This window comes from Exophiala xenobiotica, assembly GCF_000835505.1.
Source record: "Exophiala xenobiotica strain CBS 118157 unplaced genomic scaffold supercont1.1, whole genome shotgun sequence".
NCBI lineage: Eukaryota > Fungi > Ascomycota > Eurotiomycetes > Chaetothyriales > Herpotrichiellaceae > Exophiala > Exophiala xenobiotica.
The window spans coordinates 2,724,266-2,747,053 of NW_013562494.1; the positions used below are offsets into that span (position 1 = coordinate 2,724,266).

The 22,788-nt window shown below is 52.4% G+C and overlaps 8 protein-coding genes across 8 annotated transcripts; 5 read left to right on the forward strand and 3 right to left on the reverse strand.

The window, feature by feature from the left end:
• Positions 1 to 393: 393 nt before the first annotated feature.
• PV05_01062 (uncharacterized protein) lies at positions 394 to 5,062 on the reverse strand (the record flags this gene model as incomplete). Its single annotated transcript, XM_013466010.1, has 2 exons — positions 394 to 680; positions 739 to 5,062. The coding sequence occupies 2 exons, from the start codon at positions 5,060 to 5,062 to the stop codon at positions 394 to 396; spliced, it is 4,611 nt and encodes a 1,536-aa protein (XP_013321464.1).
• An 816-nt stretch (positions 5,063 to 5,878) lies between these two features.
• On the forward strand, positions 5,879 to 7,492 carry PV05_01063 (uncharacterized protein; the record flags this gene model as incomplete). The annotated part of the gene is made up of 4 exons (XM_013466011.1): positions 5,879 to 6,080; positions 6,179 to 6,300; positions 6,354 to 7,026; positions 7,118 to 7,492. 4 exons carry the CDS (start codon positions 5,879 to 5,881, stop codon positions 7,357 to 7,359), a joined length of 1,239 nt encoding a protein of 412 aa, XP_013321465.1. The 3' UTR covers positions 7,360 to 7,492.
• An 858-nt stretch (positions 7,493 to 8,350) lies between these two features.
• PV05_01064 (uncharacterized protein) lies at positions 8,351 to 10,230 on the forward strand (the record flags this gene model as incomplete). Its single annotated transcript, XM_013466012.1, has 4 exons — positions 8,351 to 8,413; positions 8,465 to 8,874; positions 9,449 to 10,151; positions 10,204 to 10,230. 4 exons carry the CDS (start codon positions 8,351 to 8,353, stop codon positions 10,228 to 10,230), a joined length of 1,203 nt encoding a protein of 400 aa, XP_013321466.1.
• Positions 10,231 to 11,546: 1,316 nt separating this feature from the next.
• On the forward strand, positions 11,547 to 12,066 carry PV05_01065 (uncharacterized protein; the record flags this gene model as incomplete). Its single annotated transcript, XM_013466013.1, has 2 exons — positions 11,547 to 11,834; positions 11,887 to 12,066. The coding sequence occupies 2 exons, from the start codon at positions 11,547 to 11,549 to the stop codon at positions 12,064 to 12,066; spliced, it is 468 nt and encodes a 155-aa protein (XP_013321467.1).
• Positions 12,067 to 12,379: 313 nt separating this feature from the next.
• Positions 12,380 to 13,036, reverse strand: PV05_01066 (uncharacterized protein; the record flags this gene model as incomplete). The annotated part of the gene is made up of 1 exon (XM_013466014.1): positions 12,380 to 13,036. The coding sequence occupies exon 1, from the start codon at positions 13,022 to 13,024 to the stop codon at positions 12,380 to 12,382; it is 645 nt and encodes a 214-aa protein (XP_013321468.1). The 5' UTR covers positions 13,025 to 13,036.
• A 608-nt stretch (positions 13,037 to 13,644) lies between these two features.
• Positions 13,645 to 16,432, forward strand: PV05_01067 (uncharacterized protein). Its single transcript, XM_013466015.1, has one exon. It carries the CDS (start codon positions 13,739 to 13,741, stop codon positions 15,983 to 15,985), a length of 2,247 nt encoding a protein of 748 aa, XP_013321469.1. The 5' UTR covers positions 13,645 to 13,738; the 3' UTR covers positions 15,986 to 16,432.
• Positions 16,141 to 19,063, reverse strand: PV05_01068 (uncharacterized protein). Its single transcript, XM_013466016.1, has 5 exons — positions 17,977 to 19,063; positions 17,816 to 17,920; positions 17,535 to 17,759; positions 17,330 to 17,472; positions 16,141 to 17,260 (listed from the first exon to the last, which is right to left on the reverse strand). The coding sequence occupies exons 1-5, from the start codon at positions 18,163 to 18,165 to the stop codon at positions 16,699 to 16,701; spliced, it is 1,224 nt and encodes a 407-aa protein (XP_013321470.1). The 5' UTR covers positions 18,166 to 19,063; the 3' UTR covers positions 16,141 to 16,698.
• Positions 19,064 to 19,678: 615 nt separating this feature from the next.
• PV05_01069 (uncharacterized protein) lies at positions 19,679 to 22,784 on the forward strand. The gene is made up of 9 exons (XM_013466017.1): positions 19,679 to 20,254; positions 20,315 to 20,499; positions 20,564 to 20,761; positions 20,848 to 21,004; positions 21,071 to 21,209; positions 21,324 to 21,387; positions 21,480 to 21,744; positions 21,841 to 22,053; positions 22,255 to 22,784. Exons 1-9 carry the CDS (start codon positions 20,105 to 20,107, stop codon positions 22,498 to 22,500), a joined length of 1,617 nt encoding a protein of 538 aa, XP_013321471.1. The 5' UTR covers positions 19,679 to 20,104; the 3' UTR covers positions 22,501 to 22,784.
• The last annotated feature ends 4 nt before the right edge of the window (positions 22,785 to 22,788 follow it).

The following is a 22,788-nucleotide window of genomic DNA, read 5'->3' on the forward strand; positions in this document are numbered from 1 at the left end:
GAGACTAGAACCTGCCGTGATACTTCACAATTGCAACCTCGCCATTCTTCGGACAAAGCAGCGTTCCATGGGGACTAATTGCAATCAGCGGCAGCGCATCAACTCCCAGCCAATCCCGCGGAAGGAAGAAGTGAGGTTTCACATGGCCGACAGCGTCACCTAGGGGTTGAGGACTTCTTGCACTCATCGACTGGGTTGTTGAAACTGAGCCCAAGACCTCCCATGTACATACCCAACCCAATCGATCCAGGAAGACTATCTTTTCCTTGTAGCAACCAAGGAGCCGTTGGACGAGACTTGCCAACTCAGGAAGCCTTCGTCGACCGGATGTGGGCTGGCCCGTTTCTGCGGCCTGCATCTTGACGAGATCGGCCACGGGGATCAACCCAACCTCTAATGAACCGACTGCTGAGCTGCGGCTGTTCCCAGTATCTGGTAGAGCTTCGCAAATGATATGGCGCCGGGACGGTGGCTGAAGAAGCGTTTGGATGCAACTCCTGCTGGAAGGATCTCCGTCCGCAATTTGTGTTCCATCTCCGATACAGCAGAGGTATGGACTACCGGTGCGTTCGAGGGTTGCCCATGAATGGGCATGGACATGGGCCGGATCAATCCATATGAGCTGATTTTCGGCCATTGGATGACAAATCCATTTTCTTCCAGCTCTGGCGGTCCAGCTCCTAGTGCAAAGTCGAGTTTTGTTTTTGAGATCCCAGACCTGGTCTGTAGTTGTTGTACTCACAAGAACGAGGGTGTCATTCTCATTGAACACGAATTGCTCCACTGTTTCATCAAGCCTGAAATCAACAACGGGAAATACGGCCCATTTTCCGTCTTCCTTGATTCTGAGGCGTTTCGCGATGACCCTACCCGAGTCGTCACCCGAGATCATGTATTTTCTGGACATGGACCAGGCCAAGGCAATGATTGAGACTGTGTCTGCGTGACTGTATGCTGTCTTGACCTTGTTGCCTTTGGGAAGATCGTAGATCTGAATGGTTCCATCTTCTTTCCCCACAACGTAGAACTCGTCTTCGCTGCCGCATGAGAGGGAGGTGATTGACGCTTTGTCGTTCCTTTCTCGCGAGATGACCGGTTCAGACAAAACCGAGGCGTCGCAGCTACTCGCTCTATCTCCGTCATTTTCCAACTCCTCCGGTCGGATCAGAACGTCGGGTTCCCAGATGTTGCACCTCGACCCTCGAACATCGTAGATTCTCTGGCCATCTGGACTGAAGCACAGGTCCCGGACGAACTCTTCGTATTCAAGTCGGTAAAGGAGATGCACATTCGGGAGGGTCCAGACACTGAGTGTTCCGCTGCGATCACTGGTCAACAAGAATGTCCCGTCGTGGTTGACCACTATCTCTCGGGCATCAGTATGCCGAAATTCATGCTTCACGTCTTCGATCAGATTCCATTCGAGTATCGTCGCGTCCTGGTACAATACGAAAAGCGAAATTGATTCGGGGTGCCAACACACGACCTCAGCGGCGTTCCAGACTTCGCCCTCTTCTTGATCCCACCTGTCCTCATCTTCGGAGCGAAGGCATCTCTTGGGTCTTGTACCTGTTCCCGCCTTCATGTTCCAGAGGAGTACTGGCGCGCCGCGGTAGGCGATGGCAAGGTGAGTCTGGTCAGGGCTGACTGCAATAAGTCTGGGACAGCTACGATTGTCATTTGCATCTTCTTCCGCCGAGAAGGAGGACAGTTCGATCCCTGATCCAGCACTTAGACGGCTGAGTCGGCAGTCGTCATAGCCAACAATGATCTCACGATCGCCATTCGAGAATCCCAGGCACATTGGCCGTGCCTCCGATGTCCGCGCAATCTTGGTCAAAAGAGTGCCTCGAGAGACGTCCCAAATCTTAAAGCTGAACCGCCCTGCTGACACAAGCAACGTTCCTGTGCAATTCATGCTAACAAGGGTGACCCACTCAGCGTGCTCCAGTCGGTGCGCTTCCTCGCAGGTGTCCGTATGCCAAACCACCAGAGTACCGGTGCTGCTGACAAGGGTGACAAAGAATAAGTCTGAAGCGGCAACCTTGGACAGTGTATAGTCTTGCCCGACGGAGACCCGCGCCAAGCAGTCATCCCAGCCCCGAGCACTAAGGCCTGAGATGGAAAGTAGAGATGACGAGGCGTCTCGGAATGTCTGGAATATAATGGAGGCAACGGGACACAGCGGAGGAATGAGGCGATGTATCGTAGAAGGGTTAGTGATCAGATCTGAGCCAAACTTTCCCACTAGCCGTATCAAATCGATGATCCAGAGTTCTAAAACTTTGAGATTGCTTCCATTATCTGCAGAGTCGTCTGATCTCAACTGTAAAGGGGCCTCTGAATGAAGTCTTCTTTTTCGGCGTCGAAGAAATGCTTTCAAGTGCTTTGCCGCGATCGTGATCGTTTTTAAGCTTCGGGAAGCTCCGACTAATTGGATCCAAACAAGCACATATCTGTCGAAGAATTGCCGCAGTTGTTCGGCGAGTTCTGATGACAGGGTTGGAGTCGCATGGGAAACATGGTAAGACCAGTGATTTATCGAATATTTCAAAAGTGGATGATCGCGATACAGTGACACGAGCCGGTCTTCCCCACGTCGGAAGACTCCTTGCTCCAGGGCCTGCGTGGTAATCTTTCGCCACTGGTCGTTGGAGAGATATCGCAAGCACACCATGGCAATGTGGTCGTGGCCTTTGTGGAAATCGATAACAGGTACTCGTCCGTCTGAATCGCTCAGCAAAAAGTGTCGAGCTGTAGCATGTATGAGGGAAATGGTGCCGTCGTCGACGCGGATGAAATGACCACAAATGCGGACAATAGTATCACGAAGACTAGTAAAGTTCTTGAAATCCGGCTGAAGAGCTTCCTCAAGCTCTTCAATTCGCAACGGTCGATAGTTGCATGTAGCCCAGGTCAGTATCCGGATAGCCATCTCATAGTGACGGCCATGACTCTGGGTCCTTACACTTTCCAACATGCTAGTGTATAGCTGATGCATGTCTCTCGGAACGTTGTTGAGTGACTTGTAGATATCCTCCTTTGTGTGCCAGTTATCCTTCAGCATATTCAAGGCGAGACTGGCCCAAAGGAAGGACCCTTGCGCCATGGCTAACATTTGGCGTGTTGTGTCTTGTTGGACTCGCTCGTCATGGGGCATAGCCTCCTGAATGGCGACTTTGACATAGGCGGACAGGTCGTTCTTGGTGTCGCCTACGGTAAGAATGTCGTGCTGGACGATATCTGCGTGGGCAACAGTGTAATTTAATAGCTCACTGTTGGGCCGGCTGAAGAACAAGATTCTGATCGGGGTCCGGGATTTGATGCTCATAAACATTTTCACCAGCGATTCCGCGCTCTCCGCTTCGTCAATAGCGTCCACCACCCAATGCAGGCAATAGCCAAAGTCCATGTTGAACACGATGTGTTGGAAAATCCGTTCCCAGATTGTTGCAGCTTTCTGATGCCCGAAAAGCAGTCCGGTGGTGCCATGCAAATCGATCAGCCTTTCTGCGAAGATTTTGTTGGAGGTTGCTAGCTGGAGGGCAATCGAGAGAAGACAGTTCGCAATACTCCGTTTTGCAGGTTGTGAATTGACAAAGAAGTGGAACTGTGTACTCTGCTCCAAAAATTGTTTTTGCATATAGTCGATAGTCATGCCAGCCAGAGTAGTCTTGCCAGTGCCTGGCATTCCCGACAACCACAGTATTGGGGGGGAAGTGCTTCGTCCAGAAACCCAGTCTCCGAAGGTCTCGCGTTCTCGAAACCAGCGACAAGAGTTGGGGAGGGCAGCGTTGACAGCTTTGCTCAGCTCGTTGCGAGGAGTTTCTGTTGTTCCCAAAATTTTCTCTATCATTGCTGGAGAATTTTCATTGATGTGGTCCCGGTCGGGGCATGAAGCGACGGGTACCGGCGTTGGCCGTCGCAGATTGAGACGGTCCAGCAACTGCCTCAAGAAGCCAACCACGGCAACGTAGTTCTGGTCAGCCGGGCTCTCAAACTTACATACCGTATGGTGGTCGGCGTGCAGTGGGGAGGACATTTCTCTGGGATAGTCTAGCCTGCCTGATTCCTTGTCGACCATGATCCTTTTGATTCCGGTGGCCACCTTGGTTGGTTTGGCCTCGTAAAGTGAGACAAGCTCCAGGTGCTCACATGCATCACGGAACTGCTCGTTTATGTCCTCAATGGATGTGGAGTTGTTCTTCAGCTCGGAAATGTACGTCTTCTGCGATCCCAACGTGGCTGCTAGCAAGGTCTTCAGCGTTGACGCTTGCGCTGAACCTCGATGAGGAGTCGAAAGGAACATGATGCCGCCCACTTGAGCCAACATGTCTGCGTAGTGATGGTTCTGGCGTCCAATGACGTAGGCTTTCTTGACCACAAGTCCACCCATTGAATGGGCAACAAAGATGATGGGCCTGTGTCCGAGTGGGGTGTCATCATCGTGGTAGCCTCGCATGCGATTCAACAAGTCTTTAGCAAAGTCGAGGATGCTCATAGTGTTGTCGGGTCCAAGTATATTGGCTGCGTACCCGAAGGAGAAAATCCTCAGTTCGGGCAGTTTGACCTCATCCTTCAGCCAACTTGGCCAGAAATTTGCGCTGTCTCGCTGCCACGACCAAGTCTTCCGCGAGGAACCACCAAGACCATGGACGAGTATGACATCTGCTTGGGCCTCGGGGCTGCTGTGGACAACGCTCAGACCTATAGGATCCGAGACTGGGGACGTGGAATGACCGGATGGCCTCGGAGTCGTTATGAAGCTGGTGCGCGTTCGAACGAGCTCATCGGGACTTGGTCTATGCGACAATATGTTAGGTACTGATGTAGATCGAGTATGTAATGAAGGATCTTCCAGAGGCGATGGTTCGATGACACCGTGATCGTCCTCGGCGGGAACAGCTCGCGAATCTTGCGCAGGCAAGACATGTTGACGCGTGGAATTTGACCTGTGGCCCAGCGAAGAAAACTCCAAGGGCTCATCGTCAGTTTTGATTGCGCAGAAGAGACAATGCCAGGTCGCACCATAATGGCAGGATGAAGGCAGCCCTCGAATCATCTGGCCAGGCTGAGAAGCCAAGGACCCTCATTTATTGCAACCGTCCGTTCTTGTACAGTCTCAACGAAGTCGGAGACCTTGGCCGAGAGCGAGATCATGCACAGGGCAATGGCGATGTGTCGTGCAATTTGTGAGGAGGAGTTGATAAGGGAATGGATCACAAACATCTGCGGCTGGAAGCTTGTACGCACGACCTCCTCCTCGCCGTTAGGCTGAAGAAACGACTGAGGATCCGCAGGCCTCTTGGTCGGCAAATAGTACTGTTCGCGTCCAAGTAGGAATGGCGGTAATCTTGGGAATAGATTACCGCCATTTCTGAATGATCCACGGTACATGGTAAGACAAAAAGCCTTCTGTCAGCGAGACGAGGCTTGGTCGCATGCCCCCATAGGAGGGTTAGGCTGTTGCATTAATGCTGGCTGTGCGATGGCTCCAGCATTTCCAATGTGTGACAAGGCAAGCCAGAGGCATGCGCAAGAGCGTGATACAGGCGTGGACTGAGCACACTAGCACCAGAAGGAAGCCCCAGTCATGCCGAGTACGAAATCGACAGGGGGCATCATGGGGGTATCATGCAAAAGGACTAACTGAGGTGAACAAGCACCTAGGTGACAAGTAAGGCAACATACTCTGCAGCCAATGCTGGGTGCAGTTGCCCGCCTGCGCTGTAACGCGCAGCGGGCATATCAGTGAAGATACAGTGAAGATGCAGTGAAATCCCCTGACACCCTGTGAACACGGTTGAGGTGAACGACATATCAGTTCAACTTCGCCTCCTTTCTCAGAGCAACACACTTACTCTCTCAAGTAACCACCATGGCAACCCAAATGGCACTGATCACTTCACCGGCCGAAGACATACAGACCAAATCCGGACAGCAAGTGGATGAGCTCGCCAAATTTGTCGACCTTGCCCGGTTGGATGTCGACCGGCACGCAGGTATCGAAGCACCCGCAGAGCCTGTGCCAAAACCGCAGTTGGGATCGTCCTTTCCCGTCGATCCGGCTGTAATCAAAGGTACCATTGAGCTTTTCCTTCATGTCCCTTCGATATTGCGAGACGCTCGACACGGTGGATTTAGTATCCACTGTCTGTTCTGCTGACCTTTGTTGTAGCTCTTCCAATCTCCAACGCGCGGAACATCTCCGGGCGCAATTATGGCATGTCCCTGTGGGGAAAGACGGCTAAAGTCACGGCTCAGCTTCCTGGTGGCTCAAAGAAACACTTCTTCCTCAAGGTACTGTAGACAAGCAGGTCAAGATAATTCGACAGCAGAGCTGACAATGCAAGGCCATGAGTCTTGGGGAGACAGGTCGCGCCATGATCCATGGCGAGTTCGAAAGCCTCAAGGCTATTCACGCCGTCGCACCTGAATTCGCCCCCGAACCCTACGGCTGGGGACAATACGATGACACGGAGTCGCCCACCTACTTCCTGCTCGCCGAATTCCGTGAGGTAGGCGAGCAGCCTCCTGATCCTGTCAAGTTCACCGCCCGCCTGGCTGATATGCATCGACGCTCAGTCTCTCCGACCGGCAAATTTGGGTTTCACATTACCACTTGTCACGCCAAACTGCCGCAAATCACCGATATCTGGGAAGAGTCTTGGGCGGTCCTGTATGCAAAACAGCTAGACCATATGATCAAGTTGGACGCCGAAAAGCATGGTATCTGGCCAGAGTTTCAGCATCTGTGCCGACTGACCGTGGAAAAGGTTGTCCCAAGGTTGTTAGGGGCGCTTCAAAGTGATGGCAGGAGTATCAAGCCTTGCCTAATGCACGGCGATCTCTGGGACGAGAACACAGCGACAGATATGGACACTGGGGAACCTTTTGTCTTTGACGCAGGCTCTTTCTATGCCCATAACGAGTATGACATCGGCAACTGGCGTGCCGCTCGCCACCGTCTGAGCAATCGTGTTTATGTCCGGAATTACAAGCGCAACTTTCCGGTGTCCGAGCCCGGTGAGTACTTCCTTCCGTGGATGTTGTGGGGTTCACTTTAGAGACTTGTACGCTTCCACTACAGACATGGCTGACAAGGGAATCGCTTCAGAGAACGAATGGGACGATCGCAACCTCCTCTACTCCCTGCGTTTTGACCTGGGCACCGCCATTTTGATTCCAGGGTGCAACATGCGTCAGGTGGTCAAGGACGGCATGGAGGTGCTTTGCAGGAAATACTGCCCGGCCGAACTGCGCCAGCCAAAGAAAATGCCGGGCCTGTATGACAGTGAGGGTAGCACGGACGAGGAAGAGGAGGAACACACCGACGGTGATGACAGCGACAGCGACTAAGTCTCGAGGCAAGGCACCCGTTCTGGCAGAGTTAGGCATTCCCAGCCACCTATGGAAGCCCTTGTATAGGGAGTATATAGCTAGCGGCCCCTGGGACCTCTGGACAGACGACAGAGATCTCTTAACCTTCCTTGATAGGTTCAGATGTCCGCAATAGCCTGCTCTGATCGCTCTGCGTGGGTTTATGGCGGGTTTTGGGACTTGTGTTCCTCCAACAAGCCATCACCAGCTGCTTCTCGAGCCCGTCTGAGTCCGTCTTGACTGCGCCGACCACATAGTGGTGATGCTGCCATAGGATGAGATACTTACCTACCTGGTACTAGAGGTAGCTATGGCTCAGCCTCGTACCTTCGCAGCCTCGCCTTGACGTCATCGAACCCAGAAGTTGAAGACCTCATTTTCGCCCAACCGGGTGCCAACCGTCTGTCCGTGACCACTAATCTCTCTGATCATCACACACAACGAGTGACTAGCTTTAGCAAAGCCTGCTTTGGGCTCTTTGAGGCCTTTCCATGGGTTAAAAATGGAAGAGATGCCTGACGGGGTCGACAAGTCTTGCTCGCCCAGTTTCCAATCAGATCTTGCCAGGTTCCCTGTTTTTCAGTAAACCTCGTTGTCATTTTGCTGGTCACGCGCCTCAACTTTATGTACCCATTGGAATTGGACTACACGTTCCTGAGAGCCCTGGCTAGGGTACACTGGCAGATAGAGTGGTGTCCAGGTCTCCAAGGCATGAGGTAGGACGTTGTGCAAGGGGGTGAGGCAGAATTCGACTTGAAGTTGGCTGGTGCCTCATGAGCAAACAAACAATTCCCAGTCACCACCCTGGTCACCGGTGACACTTCGAAAGAGGCGGCGTACCTCGTTTGAAACTTGCCTTCTTTCATATTTCTTTCAATCTCATCTCTCTCCTTCTCTCCTCAACTTCATCTCAAACAGCATCCCCAGTGAACAATTCGGGCACAAACCAACCATCAAAACAACCACCACGATGCCTGTCCTCTCGAGAGTTCTCTCAATCGTCCTGCGCATCGCGGAGCTGGCTTTCGCTGGCGTAAGTTGAGCAAGATCTACGCATCCTGACACTCAGCTGATTGTTATCTAGGTCGTGCTCGGCGTGACATCAAAGTATCTCCATGACTACCGATCCGGCAGTGGCGCGCCTCTGGCTCGCTTCATCTATGTCGAAGTCATCGCCGCCATCTCCATCCTTTTCGCTCTACTCTGGCTTCTGCCTTTCGCATCCGGCTTCTTCCATTGGCCGGTCGATCTTCTCCTCTCTTTCGCCTGGTTCGCGGCATTCGGCGTCCTGGTTAACTATGTGAATGGTCGGACAAACTGCGGCGGCGACACTTTCGATTGGAGCGGAATCAGACATGGTGGCACCTGCGGTCGCTGGAAATCAAATGAAGCATTCAGTTTCTTGTCCGCCATTCTCTGGATCTTCAGTGGTCTCGTTGGTCTCTGGTTCATCCATCGCGAGAGACGCAAGACTGTCCGAGCCACAGATGGAGCGTAAGCTCAAAATCATACCTGATGCAACCAAGTGTGCTTACGGTGGAAATTAGCTACCCTCGTCGACCATGGTTCGGTCGCAGTCGAGTCTAAGTGCAATTGCACCGGAAGTGAATGAATGGGATTGGACAGTCGAGATCATTGATGGATAGGGAGAAAGAGTTATTTCATTTTATGCTGGATAACTGATCCAACATGGAGTTGCAAGGAATGACAGCGTACTTTCGCTTTATGATACCCACTATGCAGGCTTGGGATACTGGAGATCGATTCACTCTGCATGAAGATAATGCCTAATCATTGAGCTGAGGATGGGAAGTGAATGCACTTGGTAGTAGTCCATGACAATTTTCCCTTCACCAACACTGCCTTCCTACTGCTTCATCTGGTCTCACATCGCACTGCCTTCGAGCGTCTACTTATGCATCTTCATCCTCTTCATTCTCTTCATCAAACTGTCATGGCGAACATCCTTGCATGCAGGCAAACGTTGTGCAGAGTTAAACATCCCACCCAGGTATCTGAGCAGCACCATGCCCTGTGATGGGCGTCTTATTTTGCTGACACTTTCTAGGTTGTTCCTCCCGACCGAAACAACGCATCCAAAACCTCCACCCTATCCGAACATGGCTCAAGACCACCCTGGCCTGGGCGTCCTCGTTCGACTGCCACGTGAGGTCCGCGACCTTATCTACGAGCATTACTTCGCTGGAGCCTTAGTCTACCAAGACTTCGAGCGCAAATCATTCGTGTCCCCTGATGCCATGTATCCAATGCGAAACATCGACAAGGACTTACTTGGTGTGTCAAAAGCAATCCGGGCGGAGGCCGAAGCCTTCCAGTACAAAAATATCACGCTCTCTATGATCCATCAGGGGATTCACCCGCCACAAGATTTGTGCGAGGCAGCCAGTGGTGTTATTGTGGACAGCTTGGTTCCGTTGTACTGGGGTGACTCTGGCAATGAGTTTCAACCTTTCGACGCTCGACGCTACAAGAACTTGACGATCTTGCATGTCCGAAAAACCACACGACAGTCTAAATGGGTTCAATCCGGCCCCATAATTCGGCTGGACGATTCAAAGATCAAGCAATATCTCCAGGATGGCCATCATGAAGATTATATCTCGGAGGCTATTCGAGAAAAATGGAGCTTGTTTGAAGATCCCTTTCCCGTAGTCAACTACCGGGGTCCAGGGCTCATTGTCAGGACGTCCGTGATAGCGTGGTTGACTGGAGATGGAACATCTGGGTTTGGGTCCCATTCCAATCGTGTGGTACGTAAATGACCTCTTGCGTCAAGCCTTATGGAAGCTGACCATACCGCAGAAAGTCACTCTAGTGGGCAAACCATGAGCATTGAGTGTATCACATATCTCGACCTGTGAGAGGACCAGATTTTCTCATCGTACTGCGAACGAACACAATCTGTCAACAGGGGTTTCATTGGAAAAGCCAACATCGGTGTTGAAGGCGTTCGGGTGCAATGGGCTGAATAGGTCTGTTATTTCTTTCAGGATAGGATGTAGAGTCGGACGTTTTTGTATGTGCAGGACAGACGATTGAAGTTGGTGGAGCAGATGTAACTTGGACCACCGTCCTCTATCTTGCTTTCTTATTCTTCTACCTTCACAGAGGCTCTGTCCAAACTAGAAGAATCACGAGCATTGAAATGTGGTCTGATCTTGCACTATTAAGTAACTCATTGCATGCTCGAATGTAGACGTGTCGAAGGTAGGTATACGTTCGGAGCGATACCTGACTGCTACGTATACAACCACCTGGTAAGGGGGTCTCAGCCTCGTGACAACCATTGCTTCCACGATTCCTCCACACCGACTCAACACGTTTTGCCTGCAGATATCCCACCTAGGTGATTCACAGCCTCAGCTCAAATGAGCCATACTCGAACCACTGCGAGTTCCCTAAGACTTTCACTTTACCTTCACCTTCACTTATCAGATGCAGTGAATCGATGATGGCTGCTAGCGGCCAATTCTACCTGCGCCCTCCTGCCACTGTTCTTCTCGCACACCATCCTCTCCATACTCAACTTCTCTCCTGCTGCTTACCTTGTCTCATCCATCGCCCCATTCGTTACTTTCCCATCTTCTTGCCTCATCATGGCATCCGAAGTGTCGCCAACAGTGGCCGCTCCTACAGATCTGTCTCAGTATTCGCCACCACCTAAGCAAACAATGCGTCAGCCGCCAACTTTCCTCACCCTTCCAGCAGAGATTCGATTGCGAATCTACAAGCTGTTGTTCGATGAGATCTGGGTATACGAAGATTACGAAGAAGAAGACTGCTGCTACACACACGACTGCAGCAGGTGTCGTTACGGGGACAATTTCGTCCCAGCCGAAGCAGATTGCCAGTGTAATAAATACCGCTGTGTCAACTGTCTCTGTCATTGCTGCTCACCTCTAAGTCTCGGTCTTCTCAGAGTCTGCAAATTCGTGCACAACGAGGCAAAAGCGGTCTTTGACAATGCTCCGCTGGCCTTGCAGCAGTTTGGAGCGATGGATTTCTCTTGGAAAACCGAATGCAGCTTACCTATACATCTTCGTTCACGAGTTGAAAAGCTTGTTGTCACTACGAAGTCCTTTAGTTATGGCTTACTTCGCTGTCATCTGGGTCTAACGGATTTCGAAAATCTTTGAACAATCTGGATGAAACGTCGGGACACTGGTTACACTCATTGGTTCAACCTCGAGTTCGAAGAAATACTCCAGGGCTATACCTATGACTTCTACCGTTTTGAGCTCTTACCTGGCCAGCTAGCAATCTCGATTGCCAGCCTTCCATTGGCCTACAGTGATCGACTCCAGCAGTTGATCTCAGCTAAAAGCGCCACGATCAAGACCGACTTCGAGTGCTCCATCGCGGTGGAGGAACGTGTTCTATGTCCGGATGGGAAGAAGGAAGTGGAGACGGTGAATATAGACGTACTCGGAGCGGTAGGGGTAGTTCTAGGAGTACGTCATGTTTGGGTCGCTAATTCAAATACAGGTCCTGGTCTGCGATTCGACTGTCTTGCGACTGGACAAATTGCCGAATCTTGCGAATGAACCTTGGTTCAAGGAATGGTCTCAGTATGCACGATTGGAAGGTGCGGCCCGATACAAGGATCCGTCTTGGAATGAAGAGGAACGAATGAAAGTCCAGCTAGACTTTGATGAAGACATGTGAGACGAGAGGTACTAGCGCGTGCCTGACTTCACCTGGGCTTAGCAATAATCTACCTGCGGTGGTCGATTTTCGAGTTTCGGATGGAATGTGGAGAGTAACGGGAAAGCCCATTCCGTAAGACTGGCGACATCAACGGCGTCTTCAGCTGCCTTGCGAGAAATCTCATGACAGGGCTTGTAAGACACGTCCCAAGTAATCCTTCATGCAATGAATCCAAAAAAGAATCTTGTCACATTGTGGAACCTGACTGCCGATGCGCTAACGCTACGGTGCTTTCCCTAGTTGTGCGGTGAAACCAGGAGATATGGTTCCCCTATAAAGCATCAATCCACGCCAGAGCCTCCGAAGGCTCCAGCCTATTCTTGTAGTCTGGGTCAATGGAAGTGTTGCGCACAACACCCTTGCCATCGACAAGGATTGTCGCGGGTATGGGCACGGCGAACGAGTCGTCCCCATTTCGACCCTTGAGATCATGTCCAGCACCGGCAAAGAAGGGACGCAGCGAATCTGGCTGTTGGAACACAATGCCTAGCTCTTTCGCGTACTTGTTTCCGACGTCCGACAGCACAGGGAACTTGAGCTCGTTCTTCTCGATCGTCGACAAAGTGTTGTTGGGCAGTTCAGGACTGATGGCCACGAGGGTGACGCCCCTGGCTTGGAACTCGTCCAGGTGCTTCTGCATGGCGGCCAGGGCCAGGTTGCAGAACGGACACCATTCGCCTCGGTAGAAGGTGATGAGCAAGGGGCCTTTGGCTAGCAGTTCGGTGCTCGACACCTCGGTCCCGACGGCGTTGCTGAGCTTGAATTCGGGAAGTTTGTCGCCGACTTGGATGGCGGATTTGGGGTCGTAGGACGCGATGAAATCGTTGGTGGCTCCGAAGAGAGCGTCTTGCACGGGCTTGGGGAAGGTCTTCTTGAACTGTTCGGTGACGCTGTTGAGCTGAGCTGCGAGAGCCATGACGATGTTGGACTGGACTGTTGGTGAGTAGTAGATTTGGGTTTGATTTCAGCACTGGTGAAAGAGTGGCCTGGTGTATCAAGAGTAGGATCTTACGTTGCTTTGCACGTTGGCCCAGGGTAGAGATCAAGGACCTACTAAATACTACTCGTAGTGCAACCGAACTTCACGTCTTTCCGGTCTCGGATGGAATTAGAGCGAGTAGAAGTCCCTCCAATATCCGGGGCAGGCAGGCTTACCTCAATTGTGTGCCCACGCCCTTCGCAGTCAAACGAAGTGCCGGTGATGGGAGAGTGGATGTGGCCGCGAAGAGGAAATCAACATACCACTTCAGGGATCTTTGCTTATCTCAGCTTAGGCTCGTGCGAATTGGAGCGAACCCGGCGACTTCGTTCGAGCATTCGGAGTATGGAGTAGGCGTAAGAGTAGATGGACGCCTTATTTCCGTCGCAATGTGGGTTGCATGATTCCATAATCTCGAAAAGCTCTTCCATATTCACAAATCCATGCTTTCTGACTATCCTGACTCCTGGGATGACTGATCGATCACTTGTGTCTTGATTGAACAGCATAAAAGCGAAATCTGTGGCGACTCAATTCGTTCCGGAGCACCGGGGCTGACATAAGCTCCTGGGATCGAGGGATCGTGGGATTGTGCAGTGCACCGGTGGTCACTCGCTCTCACACCCAAGCGACAAGTACTGAGTACACAATATGGCGCTGTCAACGTCATCCAGTGACTTCTCAAATACTACCACCACTAGTAGTAATCCGCCCAAGCGTATGCGCCTCGGGACGAAGAGCTGTACGGAATGCCGCAGGCGCAGAGTCCGCTGCGCGTTTCCGCTCAACAGTCGAACATGTGAAGCATGCAACCTCCACGAAATAGAATGCGTACCCCAGAGACCCAGCGGCCAGAGGAAATCATATCACAATGACTCGGAAAGGTCAGAACTGCAACAACGCCTGGGCAACTTGGAGTCCATGGTGCGACAGATCGCCTCGGCCATCAACCTCGACCCGGAAACGGCGACATGGGCTCAACTCCAAGCCGAGAGTCTGAGACGCCTTCGATCTCCTTCGACAGTAACCGCGGCAGAGTCTTGGGCCATCCCAACAAAACGAGGCTCGATAGCGTCGAGTGCTGAGATCCTCGATGATAGTTATTCGGACGATGTGGACCAGGATCAGGATCAATTCGGAGACGCACCTCTGGTCAGCCTCTTCAAGGACGCCCTGCACATAGAAAGGCCTCGTTCCGACAGGAAGCCAATAGGCCTATGCCCCGATGAGAGAATCAAGGCTTGTCTCTCATCTTTGGGACCATTTCTGCCGTCTCTCGACGATCTGCGGCTAGTTCTGGAAGCCAGCCAGATGTTTTGGTGTCTCTGGCCGATGCCGCCTCCAGGCCAGAACACCACAGGTCCTTCTCGTATACTCGCGGCGAGGGATTTCGTTGTGGACTCACTCAACTCAGGAAGACCTCCGATTATTGCAAAGGCCATTATCTGGCTGACGCTCTGCATACATCAACTTCCGCGCGACTTTGCATGTCGGGCAGAGCACCTTCGAAACTCCCCCCGTCCCGTATTGAAGCACTACTTGAATACCGCCGAGATTCTTCTCTCCTTCGATGATGCCGGAGCCTCTCATGGCAAAGACATGCTGGGATGTCTGCTGCTGCAGATGAAGATCCACATTGACATGGGCAAGCCACGAAAGGCCTGGCTTGCCATCCGACGTGCCCTGAACATGGGCTTACTTCTTGGGATGCAGAACCAGGAAAACACCACGGATGAGCAGAAGATCCTCTGGGCACACATCTGGCAGATCGACCGCTTCTTGTCGCTCATCCTGGGACTTCCGTGCGGGATATCAAACTCGCATCCCAGCCTGGCGAAAGAGTGTGCGGCACCGATGATCGAAGCACAGCTGATGCACGAATTGGCCATCATAGCCGGCCGCATCATCGAGCGCAACCAGAACCCCCAAACCATTAACAGTAACTACTCGGTCACCATGGACATCGACCAGGACCTGGAGCGGTGCAAGGCCCGAATTCCCGCTGAATGGTGGGATTCGGGTTTCAGCGCGGAATTGCCACTGGCGGCTGCTCATGCCCAACTGACGATCAAGCTGTTCTACTCTACGATCTGCAAAAGCCTCCACCTTCCGTACATGCTGAAAGCTGCTTCGGATAGGAGGTACGAGTTGAGCAGGGTATCCGCGCTGGAAGCATGCAGAGAGGGGATCCGAAGCTACCGGGCCTTCCGCAACACGAGCGGGCCGGTCCCGATCATATGCGACCTGATGGACTTTCAAGCCTTCAGCGCTACAGTCACGCTTGTCGTCGACCTGTTGTCATCATCATCATCATCGGGAACAACCTCTTCGAAACGGGATGCTCATGAAGAATCCCAGGATTGGAAACTTGTCCATAGCGTGAGCGGTGCGCTGCAAGAGGTGGCGAAAAGACTGAATTGTAACGTCGCTGGACAGGGGACGGATGTGCTTGAGCGCTTGTCCATGGCACGATATGGGAAATACCCCGGCGACTCCGAGACCTTTGAAGCGGTGATCCCGTACTTTGGCAAAGTGCGCATCGGCAGGGTGGCGAAGCCTGCTCCCGCTCCCGCTCTTGCTCCTCCTACTCCGCCGCCGCAGACACAGCAACAGCAACATCAACAGCAACAGCAACATCAGCAGCAACAGCAACCTCTTGGGTGGTCTGAATCACCCGAGCCATTTTCGTCAGGGAAAAAAGAAAGTCATCATACATCGTCAGTCGCCACGGTGGAATTCAGCCTCCGTGATCCGACGGCATCATACTCGTATGGTCAGGCATCAATGGAAGAATGGCTGTCCGACGATGCCGAACTCGGCATGGATTGGGAGTCTTTCGTCGATGTCAACACGAACTACGACTGGAGTCAATTCTTCGAGAGCGCCATGCCTGACTGAACTGACTGAATGATGCCAGAGATACCCCTTTTGCAGCATGCCCACGAGTACCGTGAATCGTCTCATCGAGGGGTCAAGGGAGTAGCCTTCATATGGCATGACACAGCACAGCACGAGCACGGGCACATTCAACTGAAAGGCGAGGAAAGGCAAGAGGAGCGGTAAGTTGGATATATTTGCCACAAACTTTCGGAGTGCGGGCTGGGAAGTCATGTATCCTGCCTCTTTCGATGCCTAGTTTGTACTAGACTCCATCTCCATAAGTATGAGGGTTTACTTGCTGCTTATGCGGGCACGTTATCTTCCCCCAAGCGTGATCGACGAGAAGAAGAAACGACATGGTTTCAAGGCGGCTTGCCCAGTATGCCCAGCAAAGCACACTCATGCAAGCAAATACGGGACAACAGGATACTCTTTTTTAATGCTTGAACAACTGAAGCACCTCATATGCAATGTACATTGCTTTCCGTCAAGTCGTACTCTGGCCACAAAAGGTATACCAACCAGTGGTCAAAATGCCACGTTCGAGTTCCAGATATATTTCCCGCAATGACCAATGTCGCGCCAATAGCCACCACCCAGCCCTTTTTTGGTTGCCCAACCCAAGATTCTTGACTCATAACTCTTTCAGACATGGACTTAGCCGCGCAGTGTGTGTGCGGGCAGGCACAGCTGCCGAACAAACAAAACACGTTTGAGATATAGTACTCGGCTCAAAATGAATCGTCACGTCTCCTCTCCGACGGCGTTGATATCGTCTCGTCATCGACGGTCGCCACGCTGTACTCCTGCGTATAATGTATGCCATCCGGCCTTCTCAGCCGCTCTTGACTCGATGGGCGGCTGGACTGCGTCTTCTCATGATCATGCTGAGCGTATATCGACGCGAGGTTGCCGACGGGGCCTTTGATGTTGTGCCCGTACGGTATCTGTGTATTACTGCTCTTGGCCTCTGCGTGGTGGTCTCTGTCTCCACCACCCGAGGAATCCGCCGAATCTTTCATCGTGTTGGGCACGGTTCCGTGTCCGTATTTGCCCGACCCGTACGCGAGCTCCAATGCTCTGTCGACGTGCAGACCTGTCTGCCTCGTCTGCAATTCCGTGACGACCCGTCGCAGGCTGGGCACGCAGGCTGTCACGATGCTGGCGAAGATCATGATCTGGTTCAGGAGCGTGGGGACTACGTTGTCCCATGTCTGGTCTCCGTTGGTCGTGCGTGTGGAGGTGAGAAATGGGCCGAGGGTCGCCAGCTGAGCGATAACGACGCCAACAACGCTAAAACCAAAACCGGTGGTGAGTACGACAAGTACCAGAAGGGGCATGCACCGGGGGAGGCTAACTCACCAGATTCGCGTGGCGAAGAGGAAAACGACAAAGACCTTTTTCTGTGTCTTTAACTGAAGGTCGTGCACCACGAAGATGGGAATGATAACCAATGCCACGTCCGTGAGAATGTTGACGATGCCGATGTAATAGTACAATGCTTTCTGGTGCACGGTCAGCCTTGTGTATTTGTTTCGCTCATACCACGCCGAAACAAGATCCTTACCAGATTGACACATCGAGACGACTCTTGAAGCCAAGGATTGGGAATGTCGCATTGGAAAGCGAGTGAGAACAACGAGGTCAATGCCCATAGCGCAACAGCTCCTTCCACGGCATAACAGGCAAAGCGCACTACTCGCATCGGTCGAATGGTCAGGATCAGTCGTGAGACGGCCATTTTGGCGAATAGAAGTGTGAAGATGGTAAGTAACTGGCTTGCGTAGTTGTACTGTGAAGTTTAGCATGACCGTGGCCGCCGTCGTAGAGGATTTGGAGGTCACTTACTCTGCTATATTCGAAGAAATCGTGTGAAGAAAGGGTATGTCGGTGTTTCCCCAGGCCATTGTTCCTCGCCAACTGTATGCATACGCATTGCGCGATCGCAAATACCTGAACAACGGTGGATTAGCGAAAGGCTCCATGACTTTGCACTTCCCAGGACCTACCAAAGATACGAAAATGGCGACATCGTCCACAGCAGTGAGTCGAGTTATGCTAACCCGTGTGATCGCCCTGGAGATCACCACGATGCCCGAGAAGATGATCAAAATGACATTGACAATCGATACCGAGACGCCGTGATCATTTGGAGAGGCCGCTTCGAAGGGAGCCGATGTTGGGTTCAGGTCCGACATATTCGCTGCATGTGCCTCGCGGTCGACGGTACCAGACAGATCTCACAGAGAGCAAGTAAAATATGAGTACTTGGATGACTTTCAGAAAGTACCCGTCTCTCGAGGTCGTGCCATGCACGTCTTGTGCCCAGATAATGGGGAACTGGCAGTGATAGAAAAAGTAGAGCAAAGTCCGTCAGGGCACATGGAGTCCGTGTCGATCACAGGATGTCGACCAACGGGGCCGGTGCCGAATGTCTCTTTCTCAGCACCCTTTTGCTTTGGGAATAGAGTTCACAGTGTGCATGCTCTGAAGGGAGGTGGAAATACGGGTCCCCATCTGAGTGCCCTTTGAGTCTTGACCTGGCGAGGCACAGGAATGCGATTCGTGAGCGGGCCTGAAATGAGACAAGAGGTGCGAAGCTTCGTGGAGCCTTCAAGATAATGGGGTTGGAACTTAGCTGGCTTGACCCACGACCTCAGACTCCCGCGGGCTCCTGCCGAAAGTTTCCAGGCAAAGCTCGCAAAGGAACAGGATGCAGTGGATGCTGGATGCTGGAAACGTCAGAAAAGTCAATTTTCTGACGGCTGGAGGGGCAGAGGAAGGGTTGGGACCTTCGTTGACGTGGTTGACCATGTTTGACTAAAGATTTTGCCTCCATCCACCCTCCATCGAGACTTTGGGCTAGTTGGAGTTGGGCAAGGATGGGCATGGATGGGCGTGGATGGGCGTGAATGGGCTGACCATGAGAGCTTTGACAGGTGGAGCTCGGACCAAATCAGCAGAGCAGAAATACCGAGTATTCATGCCAGCTGGAGGATGCTGTCAAGAGTTGGAGAGGTCGCCAAAAGCTGTAGTTCGAGTATCCAGAGAGGTCGATTCGGCTGGACATAGTCAACTGGTCGCGAGCACGGGGAGTGCATTGACTATAATACACAAACAGTATCATGAGACGAAGGAATAAAGTATAGAAGCGAGGTACATAAGCTACACAGGTTCAGACGAGCGACTAACTTACCGAACTCATCTGTGCATGATGGTACTTCCGATATAGACCAAGATGGGCCCGTGTCCCTTTAGTTAGCTGGCACAGCTGGGAGCGGACGAACAGCTGGGGCTCTTAGGGCTCACACACCCAGCTCCACCTCCACCTCAACCAACCCACTACGTGGTAAGTTAGTTAGTAGTTACCACAGTTGGCGTATCCCGGCGGCGGCTCTTGCATTGAAACAACCGGGCCGAGAAGAATGATCACTGACCAGTGTCCACTGCCTACGGAGTAGCTGACAGATGTCATCCAGATGTCCCGGTTATCGAAGCGACACTCGACCAATCGTCCAGCCTCGTCCGACGCACCATCCATCAACTGCCCACCACAAAGCACATGCAAGCACATGCAAGCCCATGCAAGCCCCGCTAGGCATCTACCGGAACCAAAGCCAAAATGCCAACGAACAGGTCGACAGCTTGAGCTACATGATTCAAAGACTTCGACCGAGCGAAGACTAGAATGCATGAACGAAAACATATCCTTGTCCTGTCCTGTCCTGTCCTGTCCTGTCCTGTCCTGTTCTCTCCTGTCCCACAGACCTTCCCGGCCACCCCTTACGCTCAGCCTATCTCGCATCGTTCACTTTCAGGCACTCGGCCAGTGGACACAATTCCAGCCACGAGGTCAACAACCATCGAGACTTATCTCCAAGCGGTAAAGCATCGACGGGGTTCCCCATCATCCCTTTTGCGCGAAGAGAAAACAACCAGGATTCCCAGCCAGCGAGCGTTACTACCATAGGCTAGAGCTCCCAATTCCAAGGGACTGTACGTGCCGTGAAGATCTTTCTCTCCCCCTCAAAATTCTCGAGAAGCTCAAGCCCTGTCTTTTGCTCTCCTCAATACTTTCTTGAACAATTTTCTCGTTTGGTCTCCTCGCATTTGTTTGCCAAAGGACGAACAGACATCATGGATCACGGCAACGATATGGAACTGAGTCACCGGCCAAAGGCCACCGGCCGCGCAGGCGACGCCGACGCCGATGCGCAAGAATATGGCGGCTCCAAAGGCGCCACGCAACAAGGCCGAGAGATTCGCACATCACCCCAGACCTTGGATGTATGTAAAACCAGCATTCACTGGAAAACCACCATGGCTCAAACTGACACCACCTCGTAGAGATATATCTCGTTTTTCCCGACCATTGCATTTCCCGCCACGTTGCAATCTTCCTGGGAAGCTCTCGCGGTCAGTTTCCAAGCCGGTCTGCTCAATGGAGGCCCGACAGCTCTGGTCTGGGGCACGCTACTATGTATTGTCGGGAGTCTTGCTCTTGCGCTCTCCCTGGCTGAAATGGCATCCATGTACGCATATTTTTGGTTTCTCGCATCTCCATCTCTACTGGAATCTGACACGTTTGGCTTTTAGCACTCCCGTGGTCGGCGCACAATACCGTTGGTCAGCCTTGTATGCGCCTCGTGGATTCGGCTCTCCGGCCTTTTGGAGTTTGCTGCAAGGATGGATCACCGTGTTTGCATGGATGGCCCTCTGCGCTCAGGTGTGTTTCTTGGAGGGAACTGTGATCCAGGGCTTGATCGCCCTGAACAATCCCGACACATATATCCCGTAAGTGTTGACGACCGATGACCACGCCCCATATCCCGTTCAAATCTGGATCGAGAGACAACACTAACAATGCTTTCTCTCATCAGGCAAGGCTGGCATGGCACGCTACTGGCATGGGCAATTCTCGCACTCCCGCTTTTCTGCAATATTTGGGCGCGCCGGATTCTGGCCCCTCTCGAGGTTCTCGGTGGCATTGTCCATGTCGCCCTTTTCATCGTATTCGTCGTTGTTCTGGTGGCAATGGTACGTTTTCACATTTGTCTTGCTTTCATTTTGGTCTGGGCAAGGTTGACTCACAGAAGACCTTAGTCTCCTCGCAGCTCCGCCGATTTCGTTTTCAAAACGACCTTTACCGGACTCAGTGGCTACAGCAGCGCGGGCGTACAATGGAGTATAGGACTGCTCAGCGGAGCGTTCCCTCTGGCTGGATTTGATGGCGTCCTTCACAGTAGGTTTTTCTTCCTGCCGAACCTCATCCGTTGCATACCATCGTAGATTTATACGGGGGCTGGCCCTATGGGTATAGGACCCCCTTGTTTGAACGTCTACTGACTTCTTGCAGTGGCAGCCGAAGTCAAGAACGCGCCCACGGTGGTACCAACTAGTATGGTCTTGTCGGTCCTGATGTAAGTCTTCTCCGCGTGAGACTTTCCCTTTCCGTTCCAAGTCCCTTCCGGCTATAAGATAGTCGACAAACTTTTCTAACATTCCCTTGCAGCAACGGCATTCTAGCATTCGCCTTCATCATCACCGTCCTGTTCTGCATAGGCGACCCAATAGCCGTGTCCGAGACCTTGACGGGCTACCCGATCATCCAGATCCTGTACAACTCGACCGGGAGCACCGCAGCAACCACGGTTCTGATGACTTTCCTGATCTTCATCGGCGTCGTCGCGGTGTTTTCATCTCTCGCATCCGTTTCCCGTCTTACTTGGGCCTTCGCCAGGGACAAAGGTCTCCCATTCTCAAACTTCTTCGGACAGGTATGGTTGAGCCACAACCCGCAAACCCAAGGTCCTCTGGGGTCTGATTGCCATTCCATCATTCAACTGACATTGACAACCCTTTGCTTGCTATAGGTCCATCCAACGCTCCGTATCCCGCTCAACTCGCTGTTGCTGATCACCATCATCGTCGTTCTCCTGCAACTCATCAACATCGGCAGCACAACCGCCTTCTTCGCCATCTTATCGCTGAACACGCTCGCGCTGTACCTCAGCTATCTCATCCCCATCTTGTTCTGGATCATCCACAAACTGCGCGGCTTCCCCGTCCCGTACGGTCCATTCAAGGTGAGTTCTTCTCTTCCATACCATACCTACTTCCGCGTTGCCCTTTCTGAGGTGTCTTGTCTCTCTCGGAGGCCCTCGCTGTGTGTCTTACCTCCATTCCCTTCTATGTATCTCATCTCATCTCATCTCCCCGTCTCTTCGAGCATACAACGTTGTCTCCTGAGTTCCTGACTGACCACGCGTTTTTGTGTCATCACATAGCTCCCACGCGGCCTCGGCTTGCCCATCAACTTATTCGCCCTCTGCTACGGCATCTACGTCGCCATCTTCCTGCCCTGGCCATCCGTCGTGCCCGTGACGGCGGCGACGATGAACTACGGCGGTCCCGTCATGGGCGCCGTCATCATCTTCGCCCTACTCGACTGGGTCATCGGAGGCAGGAAGCGCTTCCAAGTCCCCGTCGACGTGCGGGCTCGGACCATAGACGAAGATTCTCTTGCTTCTTGAATATGTATACATGTGCACACGGGGGAAAAAGGGGAGGGGGAACTTGTTGTTGACTACTACTAGTAAAGAGATTTCTCTCGCCTCTTGAACATGCACACAGCAAAAAAGAAGGGTGAAGGGCTTGTTGTTGACTACCTGTGGCGTGGCCTGTGTCTCTGTCCGCCGGAAGTTGAGAAGAACCCTCTGCAGAGTCCAGACACACCGTAACGGCGTACAGTCCACCAGTAGTACTAGTAGGATGTCTTCTTCTCCGTTTCCCTTTTTGCTCTTTTTTACGAGACTAGGCTA

Bases quoted from the DNA above. Each gene is read 5' to 3' on its own strand.
- PV05_01067 (XM_013466015.1), top strand. From the start codon at position 13,739: ATGGCGCTGTCAACGTCATCCAGTGACTTCTCAAATACTACCACCACT.
- PV05_01068 (XM_013466016.1), bottom strand. From the start codon at position 18,165: ATGTCGGACCTGAACCCAACATCGGCTCCCTTCGAAGCGGCCTCTCCA. The intron at 17,473-17,534 runs GTAAGGATCTTG...ACCGTGCACCAG, and splicing joins CGTCTCGATGTGTCAATCTG to AAAGCATTGTACTATTACAT. The intron at 17,261-17,329 runs GTGAGTTAGCCT...TTTTGGTTTTAG, and splicing joins CTCTTCGCCACGCGAATCTG to CGTTGTTGGCGTCGTTATCG.
- PV05_01069 (XM_013466017.1), top strand. From the start codon at position 20,105: ATGGATCACGGCAACGATATGGAACTGAGTCACCGGCCAAAGGCCACC. The intron at 20,500-20,563 runs GTACGCATATTT...TTTGGCTTTTAG, and splicing joins CTGGCTGAAATGGCATCCAT to CACTCCCGTGGTCGGCGCAC. The intron at 21,005-21,070 runs GTACGTTTTCAC...AGAAGACCTTAG, and splicing joins TCGTTGTTCTGGTGGCAATG to TCTCCTCGCAGCTCCGCCGA.